The following is a 19560-nucleotide window of genomic DNA, read 5'->3' as shown; positions in this document are numbered from 1 at the left end:
CACTCTACTTGATTCTCAGTTGCTGCCTGCCAAGAAATATCTGGCTTGAAATGAATTATACTTGCAGAAAATATTACTTTATTGATGTTACACTCTTAACAGATGCAACGTGCAACAAGCTTTCAGATCAAGAAAACAGCTGCAGTTGCAACAGGAATTGAATATGCAACAACAATCTAAAGGCGCATACCGTTAACAAACAGAAACTAAGTTCCCACCCATGACCATGTAACAAGCTACACCAAGTACATCAATGCCACATCACATCCAGCATTAAGCTTAATCGAGAACTGCTGATGATTGATCATTTGCCTTTAGTCATTAAGAATGGGAACACAAAAGAGTTATAATAAAGGACGTACAAATAATGAATATAATTTGCTTTTCTTATTCTACTGATTGGTTCATTATATTCCTTCAATATGATGTAAAAGTTTAAAGTATACATTCCATCTCATCTTTAAATTTCAACACTGCAGTTGTTTTTAATAAATCCCAGTAACCTTGAAGATTCCAATTCCTACTGACAAACCAAAACTGCTCTACACGTGATCAAGATCCTTTTTTTAGAAAAAAATGAATAGGCATCCTATAGGAGATTATCAAGTTGTGCTTGCAGCTCTTGTATGGAAACCATATTAATGATGCTTTGCTCTTCAGGAGAGTACTCGGCTTTTACAAGGGATTGTACTTGAATGTGTGCTTCCACAATATTTGTCCTGCATATGATACAAGAAAACAAAAGGAAAAAGAAGAAAAAAAATCATGCGAAGTTTATGACGAACATAGAAGTACTTGAGCTGTAGAAACTCGGAGCTTTAACTTACTTTATCGGTTTAAAAAGTATTGTTCTTGTTGATGAGTTCTGCAGATAAAGTTTCATCTTTGCCACCACCATGGGCAATTCTTGCTGAATAGCTGCATGTACCTGTTCCACAAATGTCGCACATGATATCAACCAAGTTCACAAATATTATGAACAAGTAAATAGAGCTGTTTATGCATGTTATGGGATTGTGCTCTAAATGAGCAGCACGGTTGTTTAAGACTCTATTAGTAAAATCCTTGGAAAAAAAATATCCCACTCGTAGGGTTTATAGATGATGTCTATCTCGTTTTTCAAGGCCAGACTAGGCAGCACTCCGAACCTATAATGACTCCAGCGATAAGTTGGGCCCAGAGCCTCAGACCATTGGTACACTAGGCGTTTTAGTGGAATAATTGCTTCTTCCACAAGGTGCTTGAAGGCCAATTCTTGTCAATGAAGCTATTTTTGGGGAGTTCAGGTATCAGAGATATATCTTTGTTTTGACTTTCATCTCCTTTATTGTACATGGTATGTTTATTTGTTGCTGTAATAACGGAGAATAAAAACAAGTACATTCACTTGAAGAATATCCATGCAGACAGTTGATATGTGAAACTAACATGACAACATAAAAAAATTAGGTTATGTGAGATACCTTCTGAACAAGTTCAGCCACCTTATCTGGAGTAGCAAAAGCTTGATCCTTGAGTGGTTTGGCCATAATTGAGTCAAGTTTCTGATTCTGACTGCCAGAAGATAATGCAACTTTTACAGCAGTAACCTGAAAATACGAATTAAAATAACCATGCTCGTAAATGTTCATTCAATAAGCTACAACAAAATTAGGAGAAACCATAAAAGAATAATGATTAGTTTTCTCATTGTTCGGACAGTAAAGACCTCTCCCAACCTCCTCCCTCCCCATCCCTACCACTTCCCTTCGGTTTAGGGGCAAAAAAAGGAAAAAATTTTAAAAGGTACTACTACCGTTTCATAATTTTTATCTACTTTACTTTTTTACATACATATTAAGAAATATAATTTTTTTATTAACTTTTCTATTATATCCATTTTAAAAATATTAAATTTTATTAAATATTAAGAGATACTTTGAGAGATTTACTAAAAATAAGATAAAATTAAATAGGGTTATAATAGTCTATTTATATCTTATTATAGTGAAAAAAAGGAACGTGGACAATAATTATGGAATGGAGAGAGGAAGTACTTGTTTAGAGGGGATCATGCCCTAAAACTTTATTGATGGGTACATCTATATATCTGAGAAAAAGGTTCATTTATTCACTCAAACTATTAACTAACTGTCATACTTATAAAATTTGATGCCCTTTTATGCATACAGACCCAACAATAATTAGCTTTTTGGTATTAATTATGAGAACAGCAAACCTTAGTGACAAATGAAAGCATTGGATCTACAACCAGCTTAGTCACCAACATGATGAACTCCTCGCAAGTTGCTTTTAGGCTTTTCTCCAGTTCCTTCAAATAAAAAGACCCCCATTTTAAAGCAGTAATGTGGGCTGAATCAAAACTAACTAGAATGTTCAACTTGATATCCAAATATCACCATACAAAGCCATAATTACTGATTAATTAAAAAAGGATATTGTTCTGGAAATTTTTGTCCTGTTTCAGCAATTGCCACAATGTATTTGAGATTTTTAGAAGAATATTTTAGTTAACAACCATTGGTTCAACTAGCTGAGGTGGAGCCCAAGCTCACTACTTGAGCTGGGCTCAAAATTTTGATGAGGGTAGAGCATTTGGCTTCTCTATAAAAGAATCCAATCCTAGTATAAGCCAATAAGTGGACCCTAGTGGAACTTTAATGGGATCAAAATTATGTCAAAGCTTCCTGTGGATCATAATGGGCTCTAGATTGCCATTTTTTTATTATTTAAAAAATTTTCTACCGACTTGCAAGCTTGAATTTGGATCATTTATATTATAAGATGATCAGAGCTTGAACTAGGCTCATTTATGTTACAAATGAGTCGAGCTCAAGTTTGACTAGTTTATGTTATAAACGAGCTTAAGTGAGTGGAGATCAAGTTTAAATATTTCAAATGATCTGAGCTCAAGCTTAAAAATGAAGCATCAAGACAAACCTGAGCTATTCATGGCTAGCTCTGCTCATTTACACCTGTACTTATAAGTCAGGAATGGATGCTCAAACGTCGTAGAATATAGTAAATCAATGATTGGTTAAAAGGGAGCCAGTATGGAAGCAAAATCAATGTCTTTCCAGTTTTCACCAGTCCATTTTTCCTAATCATGAAGAAGTGTGCGTGTGTGCCTATATATACATGATCCTAATCATGAAGAAGTGTGCGTGTGTGCCTATGTATACATGTGTATATAAACCTTCATAGTATATACACATGCATATAGAACCCAAATATTAACCAAGTAATATTCTTCTATGTTTCAAAACGGTTTATGTTTCTCGAACTTTTTGTAGACACTGGTATCTATAGCGTTCTATACACAAAAAACATTAGTTTCAAATGAGTGATTGCACTCTTGGTTCTTCATGTTGTATCATAGGTCATGCGTGCGTGACATAGGCAGAATAAGTCAATACAGTTTTAACATCATTAGACCTTACTGAAAAGTATCCCAAACCAAGCAAAATGGAAGAAAAGGATTCATACAACAGACTCAATCACATGGATTGAGGTCAAGTTGAGTTGAAGAGTTAAATGCCTTCTACTCTTCAATTACTGTCAACAATATGAATCTCATCACCATAACTAGTGTTTTTAACCTGTATACATGCTAACAACCAACCATATAATAAATGTAAGTATAACTATTTTGATAGAAAAACAGAATAAACAAGTCAAGATTATTGATCAAATTTTGATAGGAAAACACAATAAACAAGGTAAGACTATCTATCAAAAGACAGACCTTCTTGGCATCTACTTGACTTTCAAGAACTCGAGGAGATAAAGTCCTTGCTAGCGAAGTTGATCTCGACCAGTCAAACAGAGAAGCCTGACCTCTAAGTATTCGTCTTAAGTGCTCCTGAATATGTCAGTCCATGCAAATAAGACTCTACTTGTCTATCAAATAAATGTGAATGGTATTATATATTAAAAAGGATATTTCAATATCCAGAGCTTTAGTTTCAGAAAAACTGACCAACAGATGAGAGAAATCAAGTTCCTTGTACGTGACTGAAAATTCTATATCAAATGGAGCAATCTGGAAGCTCATAACTTGGATGTTATAAATAGTCACATTCATTACTCAAAACCAAGTAACAAAAGAGGAACAAAGTGATAACCTGCTCCCTTAAGATTAGAAGATGTTTGATAAGGAAGAGCTGCCCATCCATTGCCGTTGTCCTCTTTGCAATGAGTTTGCTTGCTTTCTAAAGCAAAAATTTGTAGAACAACAATGTAGGAGAATGCTATTAAATTTGTAAAAATCCAATTAGCACCTTTCTAAACAAAGACAATTATATTACTCACTTGGGTAGAAAGGGAGCAAACTTCTACTGCTTCCTGATAGAATAGCAACATAGGGAAACAATCAGTCAATTAGTTGACACAAGCAAAGAAGAGCAAATCATTGGTAAAAGTTTACAAGGCAAAAATGAGAGAGAGTGATTATCCAAGGATGCAAAACACCTGTGCTAAACCAGTGAAAACAGATGCTTCCAGACAACGGTACAACTTTGAGAGGCATGATAGAGTTTTCTCCAGGGGTGGGTACCAGGTTCTAAATACATCCGTAGTTTCTTCAACCTGCAGAATGAGAGAAATTGAGAGAAATAATAATGGAGGAGAAAAAACAAGTCACACTTATAATGCAAATAAAAAAATGATCAACTGCCACGTGCTGAGAATAACCATTAAATACAGGTAAGGGAGCTTCAAATTAGTTTCATTGATACTGCAAATTATGCCCAAATAAAAATGTTTATGACTAGACATGCCTACCGGTCTCAATCAAATTAACATGCCAACCAAAATTACTGTGCTCAACCACCATAACATGTGTCAAATACTTGAAACATTTTACTGCAGGGTTGCATGAATATAATGCTTTCAGATAGGTGTCAATCTTGGGTGCATCACATTTCAAGCATGTTTCAGTTTATCTGAAAGTATTAAATATTAAAATGACCAAAAATCGATGGTTGCAATGTTCATCCAGGTTCTGATGTCCCATATTTGGGGATTAAAAGAAACCATGACCTATTGAAATGTCCACAGTGGGATGAGTACATGAAACCAGGAAGCAACTAGATCACAGATCCCAGTAAAAGCCCACAGCCAGAGTAGAGAGATAATTCTGAACATGCTTTATCGACATTTTAGCATGCTCATCACACATAGATAAACTGAATTATAGGACACACTAGCAGTGAGTTGTGCTTTACAGAAGTAGTTTCTGGTGTTATCTCAACAGATCGCTCAAGCTTTGCAGGGTAATCCAGGTCTTCATCAGAAGGTATGTAATTAGCTATCTGCAAAAGAAACAACAAAAATTTCAAAAAGAAGAAGAAGAAGAAGAAGAAGAAGAAGAAGAAGAAACAAAGATCAATTTGGAGAAACATCTTAAAAATATCCCTTCCTAATGCAATTATTTGGTCAATTAAGATTATTGAATTCCACCTCAACTTATGGCAGCTCATCACATGTATAACTTTGGTACTAAACATAGAGTTACTTCACAGAAAATGCAATTTTCCTGTCCTAGGGTGTATAACTTTTCAATTCTACACAACTATATGAAAAAAAAAAAGATTTTTAACTCTTATCATTCACGTGTTATCAGTATTCTAGAATCAAGTCAAGGGTACATATTGCCAAGAGTAAAGTTTAATCTCACCCCACTGTGACAAATCCAATTCCCCACAAAACTGTATAATCACATGACATCCATTTCCAAATTCCAAAGAGCAAGGTAAGTATAATTACAATTTATTTGTGAAATTTGACAGATTCTAGCCATGGTCAAATAATGAGTGAATTATCTTTTGCTTAGATGAAGAAATAACTTTTCAATTGCAATCATGTGAAATTACTTCCAAAAAGAAAGAGGAAGATTCCGTACTGAGCAAGCATACACAGTATCAAAGAATCAACAATATCCACTTTCAAGGCAAAATGCACACCTCATCACGAATATGCGTTCGAGCTCGGAAGGTCAGCCGTTCATGAATATCTGCCAAAATTCTTTCCAATGTAGGATGTAGCCCCGCCAATGGTTCACTCCGTCTGCTAAGCTGTTCTCCCAAGACTTCAACTTTAAGTATATCAACAAGCTCACAAAGAAGATCAATGTTGGTTTCATGAATAAGTTTCGGCCGCAGTGTATCATACAAGAAAGTAGACCTGCAATATAAGTGCAAATTCAAGTTAAGGGTATAACAAGGAATTTTACATTAAATTTGGACAGTAAAGGAAGCATGAAGTTAGGAAAGAGCAAACCAAAAGCAAAAAATGAGCACATAAACAAGAAAAACAAGTCCCACTATATGAGGCTAGAAGAAACTTACAAAGGATCAAGCAATGGAGCCAAACCAGAAATATCCACTGAAGAAGATGGGAAAAAGTGATCAAAGAGTTGGTGCTCAAGTTGGCAAACCTGAAATTTACAGTTTCCATCAAGAAATCTGTGAGTTCACACCCCTCCATATTTACCAATAAAATAATTACCTCAGTAGTTCAGTGATGGTAAAACTACCTGCATTAGATATGCACATCCAGATCTGGTTAATGATGGCAAGGCCTCTTTCTTGGCAAATTCAGATACTCGTTGAAGTACTATGCCTTTTACCTGGGAAACAAAAACAAATGGGAAGCATTATTCAGCTAGTGGACCCAGAGGCCAGAATAATACTAGAACCACATAGAAAACAACAAACTTACCAAAGAAAGCCGCTGTTCGCAATACAATTTGTGGCATTCTGCAAGGACTTGAGCATATTCTTTTCTAGATGATCTGTTCTCAATTTCCTCCAGAATGGGCTTGAGCTGCAATAATTATTTGTTAGCTTTCTTAACAGAATTCCCTCTTAGTGAAAAATTTAAATTCCTATTTCCCATAGTTCTAATATATAACTTCCATTAAACTTCAGAACCTTAGGGGAAAAAAGATATTACCTCATTTGCAGCTGCCTTGAATCGGACATAGATAACAGATGCCTCTACGGCCTCAGAAACAGATGTCTTGTTGCCACCAGAACTTCGGATTGCTGCTTGGACCTGAAGAAAGAACAAATAAACCACCATGTGACAGAGCAGAAGTACACACTGGTTAAAACTTTTAAGTCCATTAGGATAATTTACCTGAGAAGAAGCGCCTTTCAGAACAGAAAGTACATGAGAACGAATCATACCCAGGGCTCGAGACTGTTAAAACACAAATTATTTGGTTAATTGTGGGAAGTGGAAACAAAGCTTGCACATTGGTGTTTTACATTTATCAAATCAACCACTAATCAAATTGCATGTGTCACTCATTCACCTGGAGTTGCCGAAATTTAAGCAAATAAACACTAGATTCTGCATATTGCTGATTGCTTTCAACATATCTGATGTAGAGATAAAAGAATAAATCAACAATTAACCCCCCAAAAAAAAGTTGATTGTCAATAAATCATTAAATTAGATACAATTTTAAGAGAAATATCACAGGATTAAATTTGAATGAAGTAAACAAAAAACTTTCACTTACGATATGCAATCATCGAGCCGTTTGAGCAGTGGAAGAAAGTTCTCACTTCCAACATTCACTTTTGCAGAATAAAAATTTGTAGCAATCTATATGGACATGGACAAAAGCATAATTCATTTATTTCAGAACAAGAAACATGACCAATGGTTTGTGAAATTATTATTGCATGTGCACAAACCAAAACATCAAAACATTATGAGAAATTCTAGAATCCAAATGATGTACACACAAAAGCATCATTATTACACGTCCAACCAAGAAACAATCAAAGCCAGCCGTAGCTCTAGAAGAAAAGATGAAAACCTTGGGAAATATGTGGTGCAATGTTGGAAGACGAATCAACACAGGATACTTAGGAATTACTCATTGTAGAATTTGGAAGTTTGGTATCTTCTTTTTATTATCATTATTATCGTTTAAGTATGTTTATAATTCTTAATTAGAATTGAATTAAAGTTTTTCACATTTGAATCCTAATTTAATTAGTTATAGAACTTTATAATAGGCATAGATTTTTAATCATTTAGTAGCTTTGCTTATTATGATTATTATTAAGAATTAATAAGAATTTCTTGAGACTTTAGTTTCTCTTTACCCTTGAGGATTTGTACCTCTTGATCTTAATCTCTTCCTGTCCTTCATCAATATGACGGATCTAGAATTCAAAATAACAAATGACTATGTCCTATGGCCCATCTCAGGGATAATACCAGAATGAATGTTGCGCAGAGAGATCTTCATTCCAAAATCTTGCAGAAACTTGGGACAGATCAAAATATTTCCTAGAAATTCTTCCAGTATTCAGGCAATCTTCTCTACAATACAATGACAAGGCCACGTAGTTCTGACCTTTTGCTTTAATGTTGTGGTTCTGTGTGAGCAGTGGTCAGTTGCTTAAAATGCGTGCTCCTATTATACACAACTGACTTCCAAAAAGGGATGATTATTCTAAGGTTCAAAGTCTTGTGAAACTTTTATTTATACGGTTAAGATGATAGAACAAGGTGGTAAAACAAAGACAAAATGTAAAATATGAACATTTGAAAATGTAGACAAGATAGCATTCAAACCTTACATTCTCCAATTCATCAAAGTAATGCAGCTTATTGCGAAGAGCTTCTGCAAACTCAATAAGCCTTTGCTTCTCTACTAACTGCAAATCGATTATATGAAATGAGAAAACTAGCTCAACTGCTATATATCATGTACATTTAAAATGATCTCAAGGTACGATTATCAAACAAAAGTCTTGAAAAACGAGGTAAAACACAGGATCATAAAACTTATGGCATCGATATAAACAATATATCATTTATAGACTTAACTTGATCATTCTATTTCTGGAAATTTGGGAGATACAAGAAGAGCTATACAGTAGTTATTTTATGTCATTGTACATTCTTCACCCTACTCGAAGAAAAAGCAATTTCTCAAGACTATGCGTTCCAGATCTAATCAGTAAAAAAATATCAACAATAAGGTTTTCAATGCTTGATGGACTATTATTTAATGTCATGGCACATTCTTCACCCCAGTCCAAGCAAAAGCAATTTCTAAGGACTATGCGTTCCAGGTCTAATCAGTAACAAAATATCAACATTAAGGTTTTCAATGTTTGATGACCAGACCAGAATCTGTGGTTTATGGAATAAACAGAAGTCGTTTGCAAAAACAGTTCCAAGAAGTGAACAGAGAAAAATGAGAAACCACACCAGTCGGTCACAGGCATCATGAAGAGTCTTTGTCTTTGTTGCTACTGCTTGGTGTTGCAGCTGCAGTTCATTAAACAGATCCAGAGTTTCATCCACCTGTATGATATGAGCTCAGCAATCTTTATCATATAAGGTTAAAAGAAAAACAACTATGATAACACTAACAAGTGAAGAGAAAAAACACATACCTGATGAAGTATATCATCACATGTCTGTATGCGTTCTGTCAAAGTGTTGACATAGTGCTGGTATTTCTCCTCTGCCTAAGAGTACAGAACAAGTTGTGATGAACCAACGTTCACAGGAATCCTATAAAATACCATGCTGCACTAAGATACCACCACTAACCTCTGATTTCATGGCTAATTCAAGATCCGTAAACCACTTGTAGAACTGCGCCAAAAAGAAAATTCCCAATGTCACTTCACAAAATCGTTTCTAACACGTAATAATAAAAACAAGTAGATAAATTCAAGCATCGCGTTTCCACACAGAGACACACATGTAGTTCAATTTGAAAAAACCGGGCACGATTATGAAAGAAAGAGCTGACCTGATTTGTATTAACTAAAACTGCTTCTATGGCTTGAGAATCACCGAAATCGCTGTCCTCGATGGAAACAGCCAAGCGGCCATTGTCCTGCCCAGAGATATGGTCCTGGGCCTATAAAGAGCACAAGCCAATAAATTTTCCCGAAAAATCTTCAATCGTAATTCAAGAATAGAAATTAGGCATTTGAATTCTAACCAAATTGGCAGGATATGGTCGCTCAGCGATGGCATGAGACACTGCGACGATTGCTGCATGCTGTTGCTCCGACAGAGGAGCATTCTGCAACACAAAATCAAAAGGAAAAAGAGTGAAAACTATGCGTTTGTCGAAATGATGCATAGATCACATTCATTAACCAACAGATGTAAATCTAAGCTCATATGAAATCAAATTCCAGACGGTTGCAGATCTAGCATTTTAACTTTTAACCTCGATTGGCACTGAGTTATTAATACGGTGACCATCTCTAGAGAGAAATCCAAAACCACGAAGCTAAAGAGTGTGATTTGGATGAGCACAAGAGGAGAGAATTATCCTTAAGAGTAGATTAACAGAAAACAAACCTGTTCCCAAGTAGAAGCGAAGTTGTATCCTTTGGAAATGGCCACGGATTGGTGGAGATTTGGAGGGCTCGCTTTGGTTGCCATTTCTGTTCTAATCAGATAGGGAGAAAAAGATGTTCTCTCCTGCTAGGCTGTTACTGGACCTTAACAAAGGTTGACATAGTCCTTTAGAAGAAACCTGTATTCATCACCGCGGAAGAGGCTAAATTACACATGTAATCCCTGAATTTAAAGCATTATAACAGTACCGTCCTAAATTTCAATTTGCATTAAAGAACTCGGTATAAATATGTTAAACTACATTGCAGTTCCAATCCATGAAAATTGTAGTCTACGTTTTTAGTGAAAAACAAAAGAAAGCATAGAAAACACCTTCGAATTAAATTAATTTAAAAATTCATTTTAATTTTTTATTTATTTCAATTCGGTTTAATTTTTAATTTTAAAAATTTTCAAAGTTATTTCAATTTAATTTAGTTTTAATTAGAAAAAAATTAAAAAAATCGAATCGAATCGATTAGTAATAATAATATATTATTTCAATAATGCAGATAAATTAGATCATATTAAAATTAAAATATTTTAATTAAATTTTAAAATACTAATATAAAAATTAAAAATTTATTTAAAAATTAAAATTGATCAAACCGAATCGAATTAAATCAGATCAATTTAATTTAATTTAATTTCTAATTAAAATCGATTTGATTCAATTTTCATAAATATTAAAATTTTATCACTTTTTAATTTATTTTATTCGATTTAATTTTAAATCAAACCAACCAAACGCCAGATCCCTACTTTTTAATAATAAAAATAAGTTTGCATTTAAAAATTAATAATTTTATTCTTAATTCAAAGATAAATAATTACAAATATATTTAGAAAAAATTTTACTTCTAATTTTTTAATGTGTTATTTATTTATTTTATAATATATAATTAACTCTTTGTCCTTGTAAATAAATATTTTTAAAATAACTTATCAATTTTAATTATTGAAAGGTTATATTTTTTTTTTGGTAAGGGAAAGGTTATATTTTTAAAATTTTTTATTGGATATATATTATACACCACTACATATATTTTATAAAATAAAGATTTTTATTTGATTAAAAATATTTTCATTTTTATTTTTTCCAGTTATGGTATATTAAGTAATAAAATTATAGTTAATAAATTTTTAATTTCTTTAAAATTAAAAAATGTGTAGGATTTATTAAATTAATTTTTTATTTAATTTTATATAACTTATTCAATTTTTTTAATTTAGAAAATCAAAATTATATATAATTTTATGCAAAATTTATTAATTTTTGATAAAATGAATTTTTCAAGGAGAATTAATAATTATTATTAAATATTTATTTATAATTTAAAATGATATATCCGTTTTGGTTAAAAATATTTGACTCAATTCTGTACTGTACTTTAAATGCTACAATGTTGAGAAAAATATTTATTTTTGATAAATTATATTTTAATCTTTAACTTTTATTATAATTAATGAATTAATTTTTATATTTTAAAAATTAAATATCTAAATTTTTATATTTTTAATGTATTCAAAAATATATTCTTTTATTTATTTTAAATATTAATTTAAAAATTAATGAGTGATCAAACGCCTTAAAAGGATTTTTTTTAAATATTAAAGTGCTTTAATAAATAATAATCAAAGATAAAATTATTTAAAATTAATTAAATTTGATAATACACAATTTTTATTGATATTATAATATTGATATTATTAAAAATTAAAGTGTATTATGTAATGATAAATATAAGATTAAAGTATTTAATATTTATTAAATTTATTCATTCAACTGTAATATATTATGAAATGATAATTAAAACACTAAAATATTTAATAAGAATTTTTAATTATAATTAGTATTTTAAAATTGAAGAGAATAATAACATATATTCAATAGTTAAAAAATGAAATGACTGATATTTGAATGAACTTTAAATATAATATTTAAGTATTTAATTTTAAAAATATAAAAATTAATCCATAAATTATATTAAAATTTAAAAATTAACGTTTAATTTATCTCATTTTAGGCTGAAATATTCAGTATTAAACAGGGAACTCATTAATTGGTTTTGATAAATTTTTAAAAAATTTTAGTGTATTTTTGTTACTCAGTATTTTTTTTTTGGGCTTAACATGGCGAATAACTAATTAATTTCCCCTATATGTAATACTGCATTCAGACCCCTCTCTCTAGTCAATCTCTCTCTCTACGGGAGTATCGACTTTCAGCAGAGTGCGGACTGCAGCTGCTCCGCTCTCCTGATTCACTTCAAGTTTCCTCTCCCCTCAGGAAACAAGCTTCTCTACAGAAGCCGTCAGCATCTCGCCGCAGCACGCAAGGAAAGCACCACTCCTCATCCCCCGCCCCTGTGGAGGAGCATCACAGTTGGCAGCCCTTCCTCCTCCTGCTGCACGGGAGCATCGAGTCGCTGCTTCTCATCCTTCCATCCTCATAATACTGTTCCTCGGTATTCTTTGTGTTTTTCCAATCAATTTTCCTTTCTATATCTTCATTGAAAAAATATAATTGTGGTTTAGCTGGTCATCTGTGTGTTTCTAAAATAAAAACTAAAGAGCTTATCCTGCTTCAAGCTAGTATGAATATTTCAAATTATAGGATTGAATACTATATATAGTTAATTAATAGTATAAAATTTAATTGAATTTTGAGAAAAGGATTAAGTAGTTAACTTTGATAAAAGTAACCTGATAATAAATCTCTCTTAATCTCTTTTTTTTTTTTTTCATTTTGGAATTCTGTAAAAATTGATGGATCGATATTTATTTTTTACCAAATGGCATGATCACGAATGATTTTTCAGTGATGGCTAAAAGTTGCACAAATTAAAATATTAGAGTAAAATTGAGAAGGCAAAAAATGTTGAGGCTTTCTTTGTTCATGAAGCCGAGTATACATATAGCTGCTGGACTTTTCTTTTTTAAGTTTCATTTCTGCGAGGATTAATTGCTTTAATGTAGTTTATGGTTTTCTGATATATATATATATATATATATATATATTTTTTTTTTTTTTTTTTTTGATAATTGGTAGCGATGAGGGAGATAGTGACTGTTCAAGTTGGTGGGTTTGCAAACTTCATTGGCTCTCATTTCTGGAACTTCCAGGTAGAGTTTTACTCTGTGTCCGTTTAATTTGTGAAAATCAGTCCTTGTTTTTGTTCGTAAGATTCTTTTTCAAAATATATGTAATGATTTTTTTTTCTGATTAATGATCAAGGATGAGTTACTTGGGCTGGGTGCGGATCATGGTAGTGATACAGTATTCAGGAACCATCATCAATTTTTGAACATGGATGTGCTCTACCGTAATGGTGAAACACAACAGGTGTGAATTTTTGTGGGACTTCCATTTTAAGCAAATGTTTTGGGTTTCAAACTTTCAATTAATTAGAAACTTAATATATGTTCTAGATGTCAGTTTGTTGGTAGTGGTGGACATGATATGATATCTTGGATGGCATTGCAGCAGTGTATTTTTTGTTTTTCAATAACATATCATCTTTACTTGTTTTTGAAATAAAGCTGGCCCATCTTTGTGTTTTCTTTACTTATGCTTATGTGAAATAAGAGTAGCTTGCAGGTAAAAAAGCAAACTTCATATTCTCTTTATGAATTCAGATCATACAACAATACAAAAATTGTTTTTGTTTTCAATTTTCGATATTTTCACTCATAAGTTGCAAATTTTGATGGCTTACTATTCTGATAATTTTTGTAGCATGCTAGACTTACATGAATCAACTTGCAACCATTTCATTCTCTCTAATCATGGTTGACTTGCATATTTGCAATGGGGATACACTGCTTACATGAGTTGTACTTAACCATTTGCAGGGTGTTCTTACTTATACTCCTCGCTTGGTTTCCATAAACAGTCAAGGTAGTTGATTCATGATCAATTGGATCTATTTTATTATCCATTCACTTCAACCATGATCAAGTATGCATGTTCTCTTGGAAGATTTTATATATTGTTTTTATTGGTTGAAGAATACTTATATTAGAGTTATAGAAGATATGTTTTATTTTAGATATTTGGATGCTTAATATGAGAATTTATTTGTATAATATCTAATGTTTGGGAGTCCATTGCTGAAGGTCTATAGATGTTTCCTTCCTGAGGAGACATTAGGCTTGACTCAAGTTGCAATCCTCCAATTATAAAAGAGGGTTTGCTGCATTCAAGCTCCTTATGAGGAAAACTTAGCAGCAGTCTTATTAAGGTGCATCTCAGGTTCACAGCTTCAACCCTAATGTCTGTATAGGAGAAGGGCAGGTGACCTGTTCCAGTCACTTACCTTTTTGGCCTAGGCGAGGACCTTGTTCTAGGTGCAAGGCTCTATAAAGGTACATTTTAGTTACTTCCACCTTCAGTGAGCTCCTTATTTATTTCGACCTCCGGCCAGCACTTCAATCTACCTGTAGACTCGATTTGCTGATCTACTAGATTTGATATTGTTGCACTAGGAAGTAGTTAGAATTAGGGTTGCCAGTGATAAGAAGTATTGATAGCTCACTTAACCTTATTTATTTCCACCTTCGGCAATCATTTCCATTTCAAAACTCATGCCTCTTTAATCCCTGGCCTCATACATTGTTTTCAATCTTCTCTAATTATCTTTCTCATCTTTCTGTTTGTTGGACTCCTTTTTTTCTAGTTTATTTGAATTGTCTCTCTCTCTCTCTCTCTCTCTCTCTCTCTCTCTCTCTCCCCCCACAACTTGTAATGCTACATCAGTCCTTTATTTCAAGATTTTTTTGAGAATGCCTTTTAATAAAGATGGTACATTCTATTAGGTCTTCTTTTTCTCGATTACTTGTGCTTTGTTTGTAAAAGAAATTAAACATTAACATGTTATTTAGGTCATGTGTTACTTGGTTATCTAAAGTTGTTTTTCCTCCTTTTTCTTCTAATAACACCATCAGTGCTGTTTGGGTTTGTATGTGGATATAAAAATCTGGAGTTTGTTTTTGAATGTCATTATTTGAGTTTGCTTTATTTTCTAACAAGTCCTTATAGTGTCTCATAAAGAGAAAAAAGAAAAAAAAAATATTATGAATGGTGAAGTTTATATCAATTTTATATAGCTTTCCATGCTTATAATGCTTTAGATATTGGTGGTTTTGATAAGTTTGGTTAATAGATCTATGATATTTGATTTTAATTTAATTTTATTAAATTTTATTTTTTTGAGTCTCTGCTCTTTTAGGCATGCTCCTACTCCTAGTCCCTAGGATCCTTTTGTACTTTAACTTGTCTTGTGCCTTTAATAACTATGCTTGGCAATGAATAAATTTATCAGGTGACTTCTCTAACATTGCAGGGTCCCTTGGATCTATGAGTTCACATGGTACACTGTATAATGAGGGTTCATCAACGCCATTAGAAGTTACCACATGGTGAGATAATGACACCTCTAGTACCAAGTTCTACATTAGCTGCATCTATATAAATTTTATAAGTGATGCAAGTTTTCCCTTTAGTAATTATAATGATTTTGAATATGAATGATCTTCCATGATAAATGCAATGATGGTTCTCTATTAATTATCACTGTATATTGTCCAAGAGTTATTTCTTAATGATTACTTTGAATGGCTAAATCCGAATTCATGTACATATATGTATAAAAGCAAAAAAAGAAAAAAGTGGGGGAAGCATGTCGTAAATTGAGGTTGTGGTAATCCAATTTGAATATTCCCTAATGAATGCTTATTGGTTCTTATTTATGATTCTTTTCTATAACTAGTTAACTATGCATTATTGTTGAATGGATTCTCTCTGCCTTCCATTAGTCTCTCTGCTCTTGTGCTTAAATTTTTATTTTTATCACCAAAATTTTAAATACCTTCATTAGTATTATGGCTTCTTGCTGGTTGTCAAAGCTGCAGTAGGAAAAATGAATTTACTTTATTCTGTAGCTTAAAACTTTAAGTGAATTGTAGTCAGTAATCTACATTTTGTCTCTTTTGTCTGTTAGTGTAATAAGCACACTCATATACACTTAACTTATGTTGCTTGGGTTGGTTATTTTGTGGTGTCAAAATGGCTGAATGTCCAAAAACGATACACAGGACAGGCAGCATTTCCACTTGTGCGTCTGAACCTCATAAGAAGAATCTGTTCTTGCAAAGTTTGTATGAAGAAGGTTTAGAAGACTTGAAGCTCGCGAGCAGCAACGAAAGAGACACTGAAAGAGGAATTCAGGATAAGGACATAGTTGAAAGTTTAGAAAGTAGTGTCCAGTTTTGGACAGACTTCTCAAAAGTGCACTATCATCCGCAGAGTTTATATGAATTATGTGGATTATGGATGGACACAGAGGAATTTGACAATTATGGAGCTGGAAGAGAGATCTATTCTGGGGGTTTACGAGGGGAAGAAATAAGTGAAAGGCTTCGTTTTTTTGTAGAAGAGTGTGACCGTATTCAGGTATATTTGTAAAAAATTTTGACTCGTGGCAAGGGTTTGAAAGTGCCTGCCTTTTTTTCAATTAGAAAAATTCTTGTCCTTTTATGATGGTTGATTTTGCTTCGTCTATGATTTTCTCTCTTTTGAAGTTTGAGTTGGCTGGTGAGTCTGCCAACCTATCATGCATAAGAAGGGCAGATGAGTAGAGAGCTTGTTAGTTATTTAATTGGTGAATTTTTACATTTTGATATCCGTGACATGTTAAAATATAAATACATCCTTTTTGGACTAGGTTAATTCTATATTGTCTCCTTAAGGGGGAGAAAAAGACAATGTGTGTTTTTATTTGATCCTTTGGTTCTGATTTAGAGTCTACAGTGTACTGCTTTTGATTTTGATACTCAAATTGAAGTTTATTCATCTATCTGTGTTTTTTCTTTGATGCTGAATTATTGTTGAATTTGGCAGGGTTTTCAATTTATTGTTGATGATTCAGGAGGCTTCTCGGCTCTGGCTTCTGACCTTTTGGAGAGTATTGCAGATGAGTACACTAATACACCAATTTTGCTCTATTGTGTGAGAGCTCCTAGTTCTCACATGAACCCAATAAGCCGGAAGCAAGCAATTGCCAGGAATATTCATGATGCAATTTCATTCTCAAAACTATCATCTTTCTGTGAATTGATTGTGCCAATTGGTTTACCGTCTCTAAGCCGAAGTAAGCAGACTTGCATTTAGATGATTCTTTATTCTTATTCTGAATTTTTTTGATGGATTGTTGCTTTACATCTTCAGTTGGAAGTATTCTCTGTAAACTGGGTTGCTTTACCTGTTTCCCAAGATTTTACATGTTTTGCTGATGAAACTATTTACTCATGTCTTGACTACTATGTTGGTTATTATTTAACATTCTTTTCTTCTTTTGCCCCTTGACTGAGGATTTCCTTTTATCTTCCTTCATATTGAAGGTAAAGCTTCCACATACCTGTGCGTTGAAGATAAGAAGCCTTATCACAGTAGTGCAGTTTATGCTGCTGCTTTACACTCCATTAGTCTCCCCTTCCGCATGGAACCACTTGGACCCACTGCAGACTCTTGTTATGTTTCTGGTGCTGTTGATGTTTATGAGCTCGTACAGATGTTAACAGGGCATGATAGGCGGAATATGGTGACTATTCTTGATGCTGCAATGCCTGTGCCTCCTTTATCCGGTATTTGTCTAACTTAAATATATATAAGATATATGTATATATCTCATGCACTTATTTTTGTTTTATATATATATATATATATAAAAGATATATGTATATATCTCATGCACTTATTTTTGTTGTTTTGATTGATTATTTGCTATGATAAAACCCAGGGAAACAATTCGAGCAATCCTTGTTAAGGAATTTGCAGCCATTGACACCAGAAACAGCAGATAGGGAAGATCTTCAGGCAGTGGAATCCATGATTGTTCATGGAGCCCTTGGTTCAGGTATAGTAGCAATAATTTGTAAATGTACTGCACAAAAATGTTTGAAGTTCTCTCTCGGTTGCTTTGATTTGGTTTGCATGCCATGCTGGACTATGACCTCTCTTTCTACTTTGTCCAAAACTCATATTTTTCCTATATATTAGCTTTATGATGCACGAATTATGGAAATGGAAATATCTTGATGATTTTGTAATAATGATATCTGATTGTTGGAGGGGTCGATCTTTTGATGTTATGGTACACTGCTAAAATTTTATTTCTATGCAATCATGAATTTACACAAGTTATTAGGATTTTCTGGTATGGTCAAGATCTCAACCAAAGAATAATTATCAAAGGGTTTTTTTTTTATAAAATAAAAAAGTCAATAACTTTCATTTGAACTCTCTGGTTGTCTTTCTTTCTGAGAGTGCATTATTAGCAAGTTGTATAACTATATTTTGCTCTTTTACCATTCTGCCCCTCAATGACGGTCCATGTGATTATGCTCTAATTTCATTTCCCCCTTTACAGAAGGTTCGCAGCCTTCAGTCTCTGAAGTGACAGATACAGTTAATGGGGCTTATGAACATTCATCGACACGGCCAAAGTTCTGCCATCTATCGGTTGCTCTATGCCCCCTTCCCATACCGTTGCCATTTCCTTCAATATTTGGGAATCTGGTTGGCCAGCGTGGTGAGCTCTTGAGCAGCCCAATCCCAGGTTCCTCATCAAGGGGTTCACTTGATGTCCATTCCATACCTATGGCAGCTAGACTCCGTTCGAGCAATGCTATCTTGCCATTTTTGGAGAACAGATTGTTAAATCTTCGTAGATATGGAATAGATCGAGGAGCACCCGCGACCGAGTTACTTAGAAGCTGGGGCTTCGCAAGGGATGAATTAGAAGACATGGAAGAAACACTGTGTAAAATGGTCGCAACTCTCGATGATCGTTATCAGCTTTCATCAGACTCGGATTAAGTCACTCATCATCCTTTTCCTCGGTGGAGAATGCTAACTGTTACACAATCTTTTTTCCCTCGAGGACAACTATTTGTATTGTATTCTGGCTGCAGATGAAAGGGGGAAAATGAATTGCGTTGGCTTGGACGCCATCCACCAGTATCCTGTTGTTGTGTCTCTATGCATGTTATTTATAGCAGAGCAAAAGGACATGCTGTCGACTCAAAATTTTCACAAGGAGAACGTCTTGACTGTGTTTTAGACTTATTCTAGTTAAATTTGGTGAAGGAAACTATGTAGTTCTT

The 19560-nt window shown here is 33.3% G+C and overlaps 2 protein-coding genes across 4 annotated transcripts; one reads left to right on the top strand and one right to left on the bottom strand.

Annotated features, from left to right (window-relative positions):
* Positions 1 to 279: 279 nt before the first annotated feature.
* On the bottom strand, positions 280 to 10524 carry LOC110603182 (conserved oligomeric Golgi complex subunit 3). Its single transcript, XM_021740883.2, has 25 exons — positions 10357 to 10524; positions 9989 to 10072; positions 9794 to 9904; positions 9589 to 9633; positions 9429 to 9503; positions 9241 to 9336; positions 8604 to 8681; positions 7529 to 7614; positions 7319 to 7385; positions 7141 to 7203; positions 6955 to 7056; positions 6721 to 6825; positions 6536 to 6628; positions 6348 to 6436; positions 5964 to 6183; positions 5226 to 5312; positions 4471 to 4587; positions 4312 to 4344; positions 4125 to 4211; positions 3980 to 4042; positions 3746 to 3862; positions 2219 to 2311; positions 1464 to 1589; positions 828 to 928; positions 280 to 719 (listed from the first exon to the last, which is right to left on the bottom strand). Exons 1-25 carry the CDS (start codon positions 10438 to 10440, stop codon positions 590 to 592), a joined length of 2352 nt encoding a protein of 783 aa, XP_021596575.1. The 5' UTR covers positions 10441 to 10524; the 3' UTR covers positions 280 to 589.
* Positions 10525 to 12554: 2030 nt separating this feature from the next.
* On the top strand, positions 12555 to 19560 carry LOC110603895 (protein misato homolog 1). 3 transcript variants are annotated; one of them, XM_021741885.2, is made up of 10 exons: positions 12555 to 12863; positions 13448 to 13521; positions 13634 to 13741; positions 14251 to 14296; positions 15741 to 15816; positions 16492 to 16849; positions 17297 to 17546; positions 17797 to 18039; positions 18195 to 18311; positions 18825 to 19560. In XM_021741885.2, the coding sequence occupies exons 2-10, from the start codon at positions 13450 to 13452 to the stop codon at positions 19271 to 19273; spliced, it is 1719 nt and encodes a 572-aa protein (XP_021597577.1). In that variant the 5' UTR covers positions 12555 to 12863; positions 13448 to 13449; the 3' UTR covers positions 19274 to 19560. The 3 variants fall into 3 exon arrangements, with proteins under 3 accessions (XP_021597577.1, XP_021597580.1, XP_021597578.1); XM_021741886.2 differs by lacking the exons at positions 12555 to 12863; positions 13448 to 13521; positions 13634 to 13741 and adding an exon at positions 14515 to 14763 and having other exon boundaries at positions 14268 to 14296; XM_021741888.2 differs by lacking the exons at positions 12555 to 12863; positions 13448 to 13521; positions 14251 to 14296.

Source organism: Manihot esculenta, chromosome 16 (genome assembly GCF_001659605.2).
Source record: "Manihot esculenta cultivar AM560-2 chromosome 16, M.esculenta_v8, whole genome shotgun sequence".
NCBI lineage: Eukaryota > Viridiplantae > Streptophyta > Magnoliopsida > Malpighiales > Euphorbiaceae > Manihot > Manihot esculenta.
The sequence above is the reverse complement of the archived record's forward strand: the minus strand, read 5'-3'. Positions and strand labels throughout refer to the sequence as shown.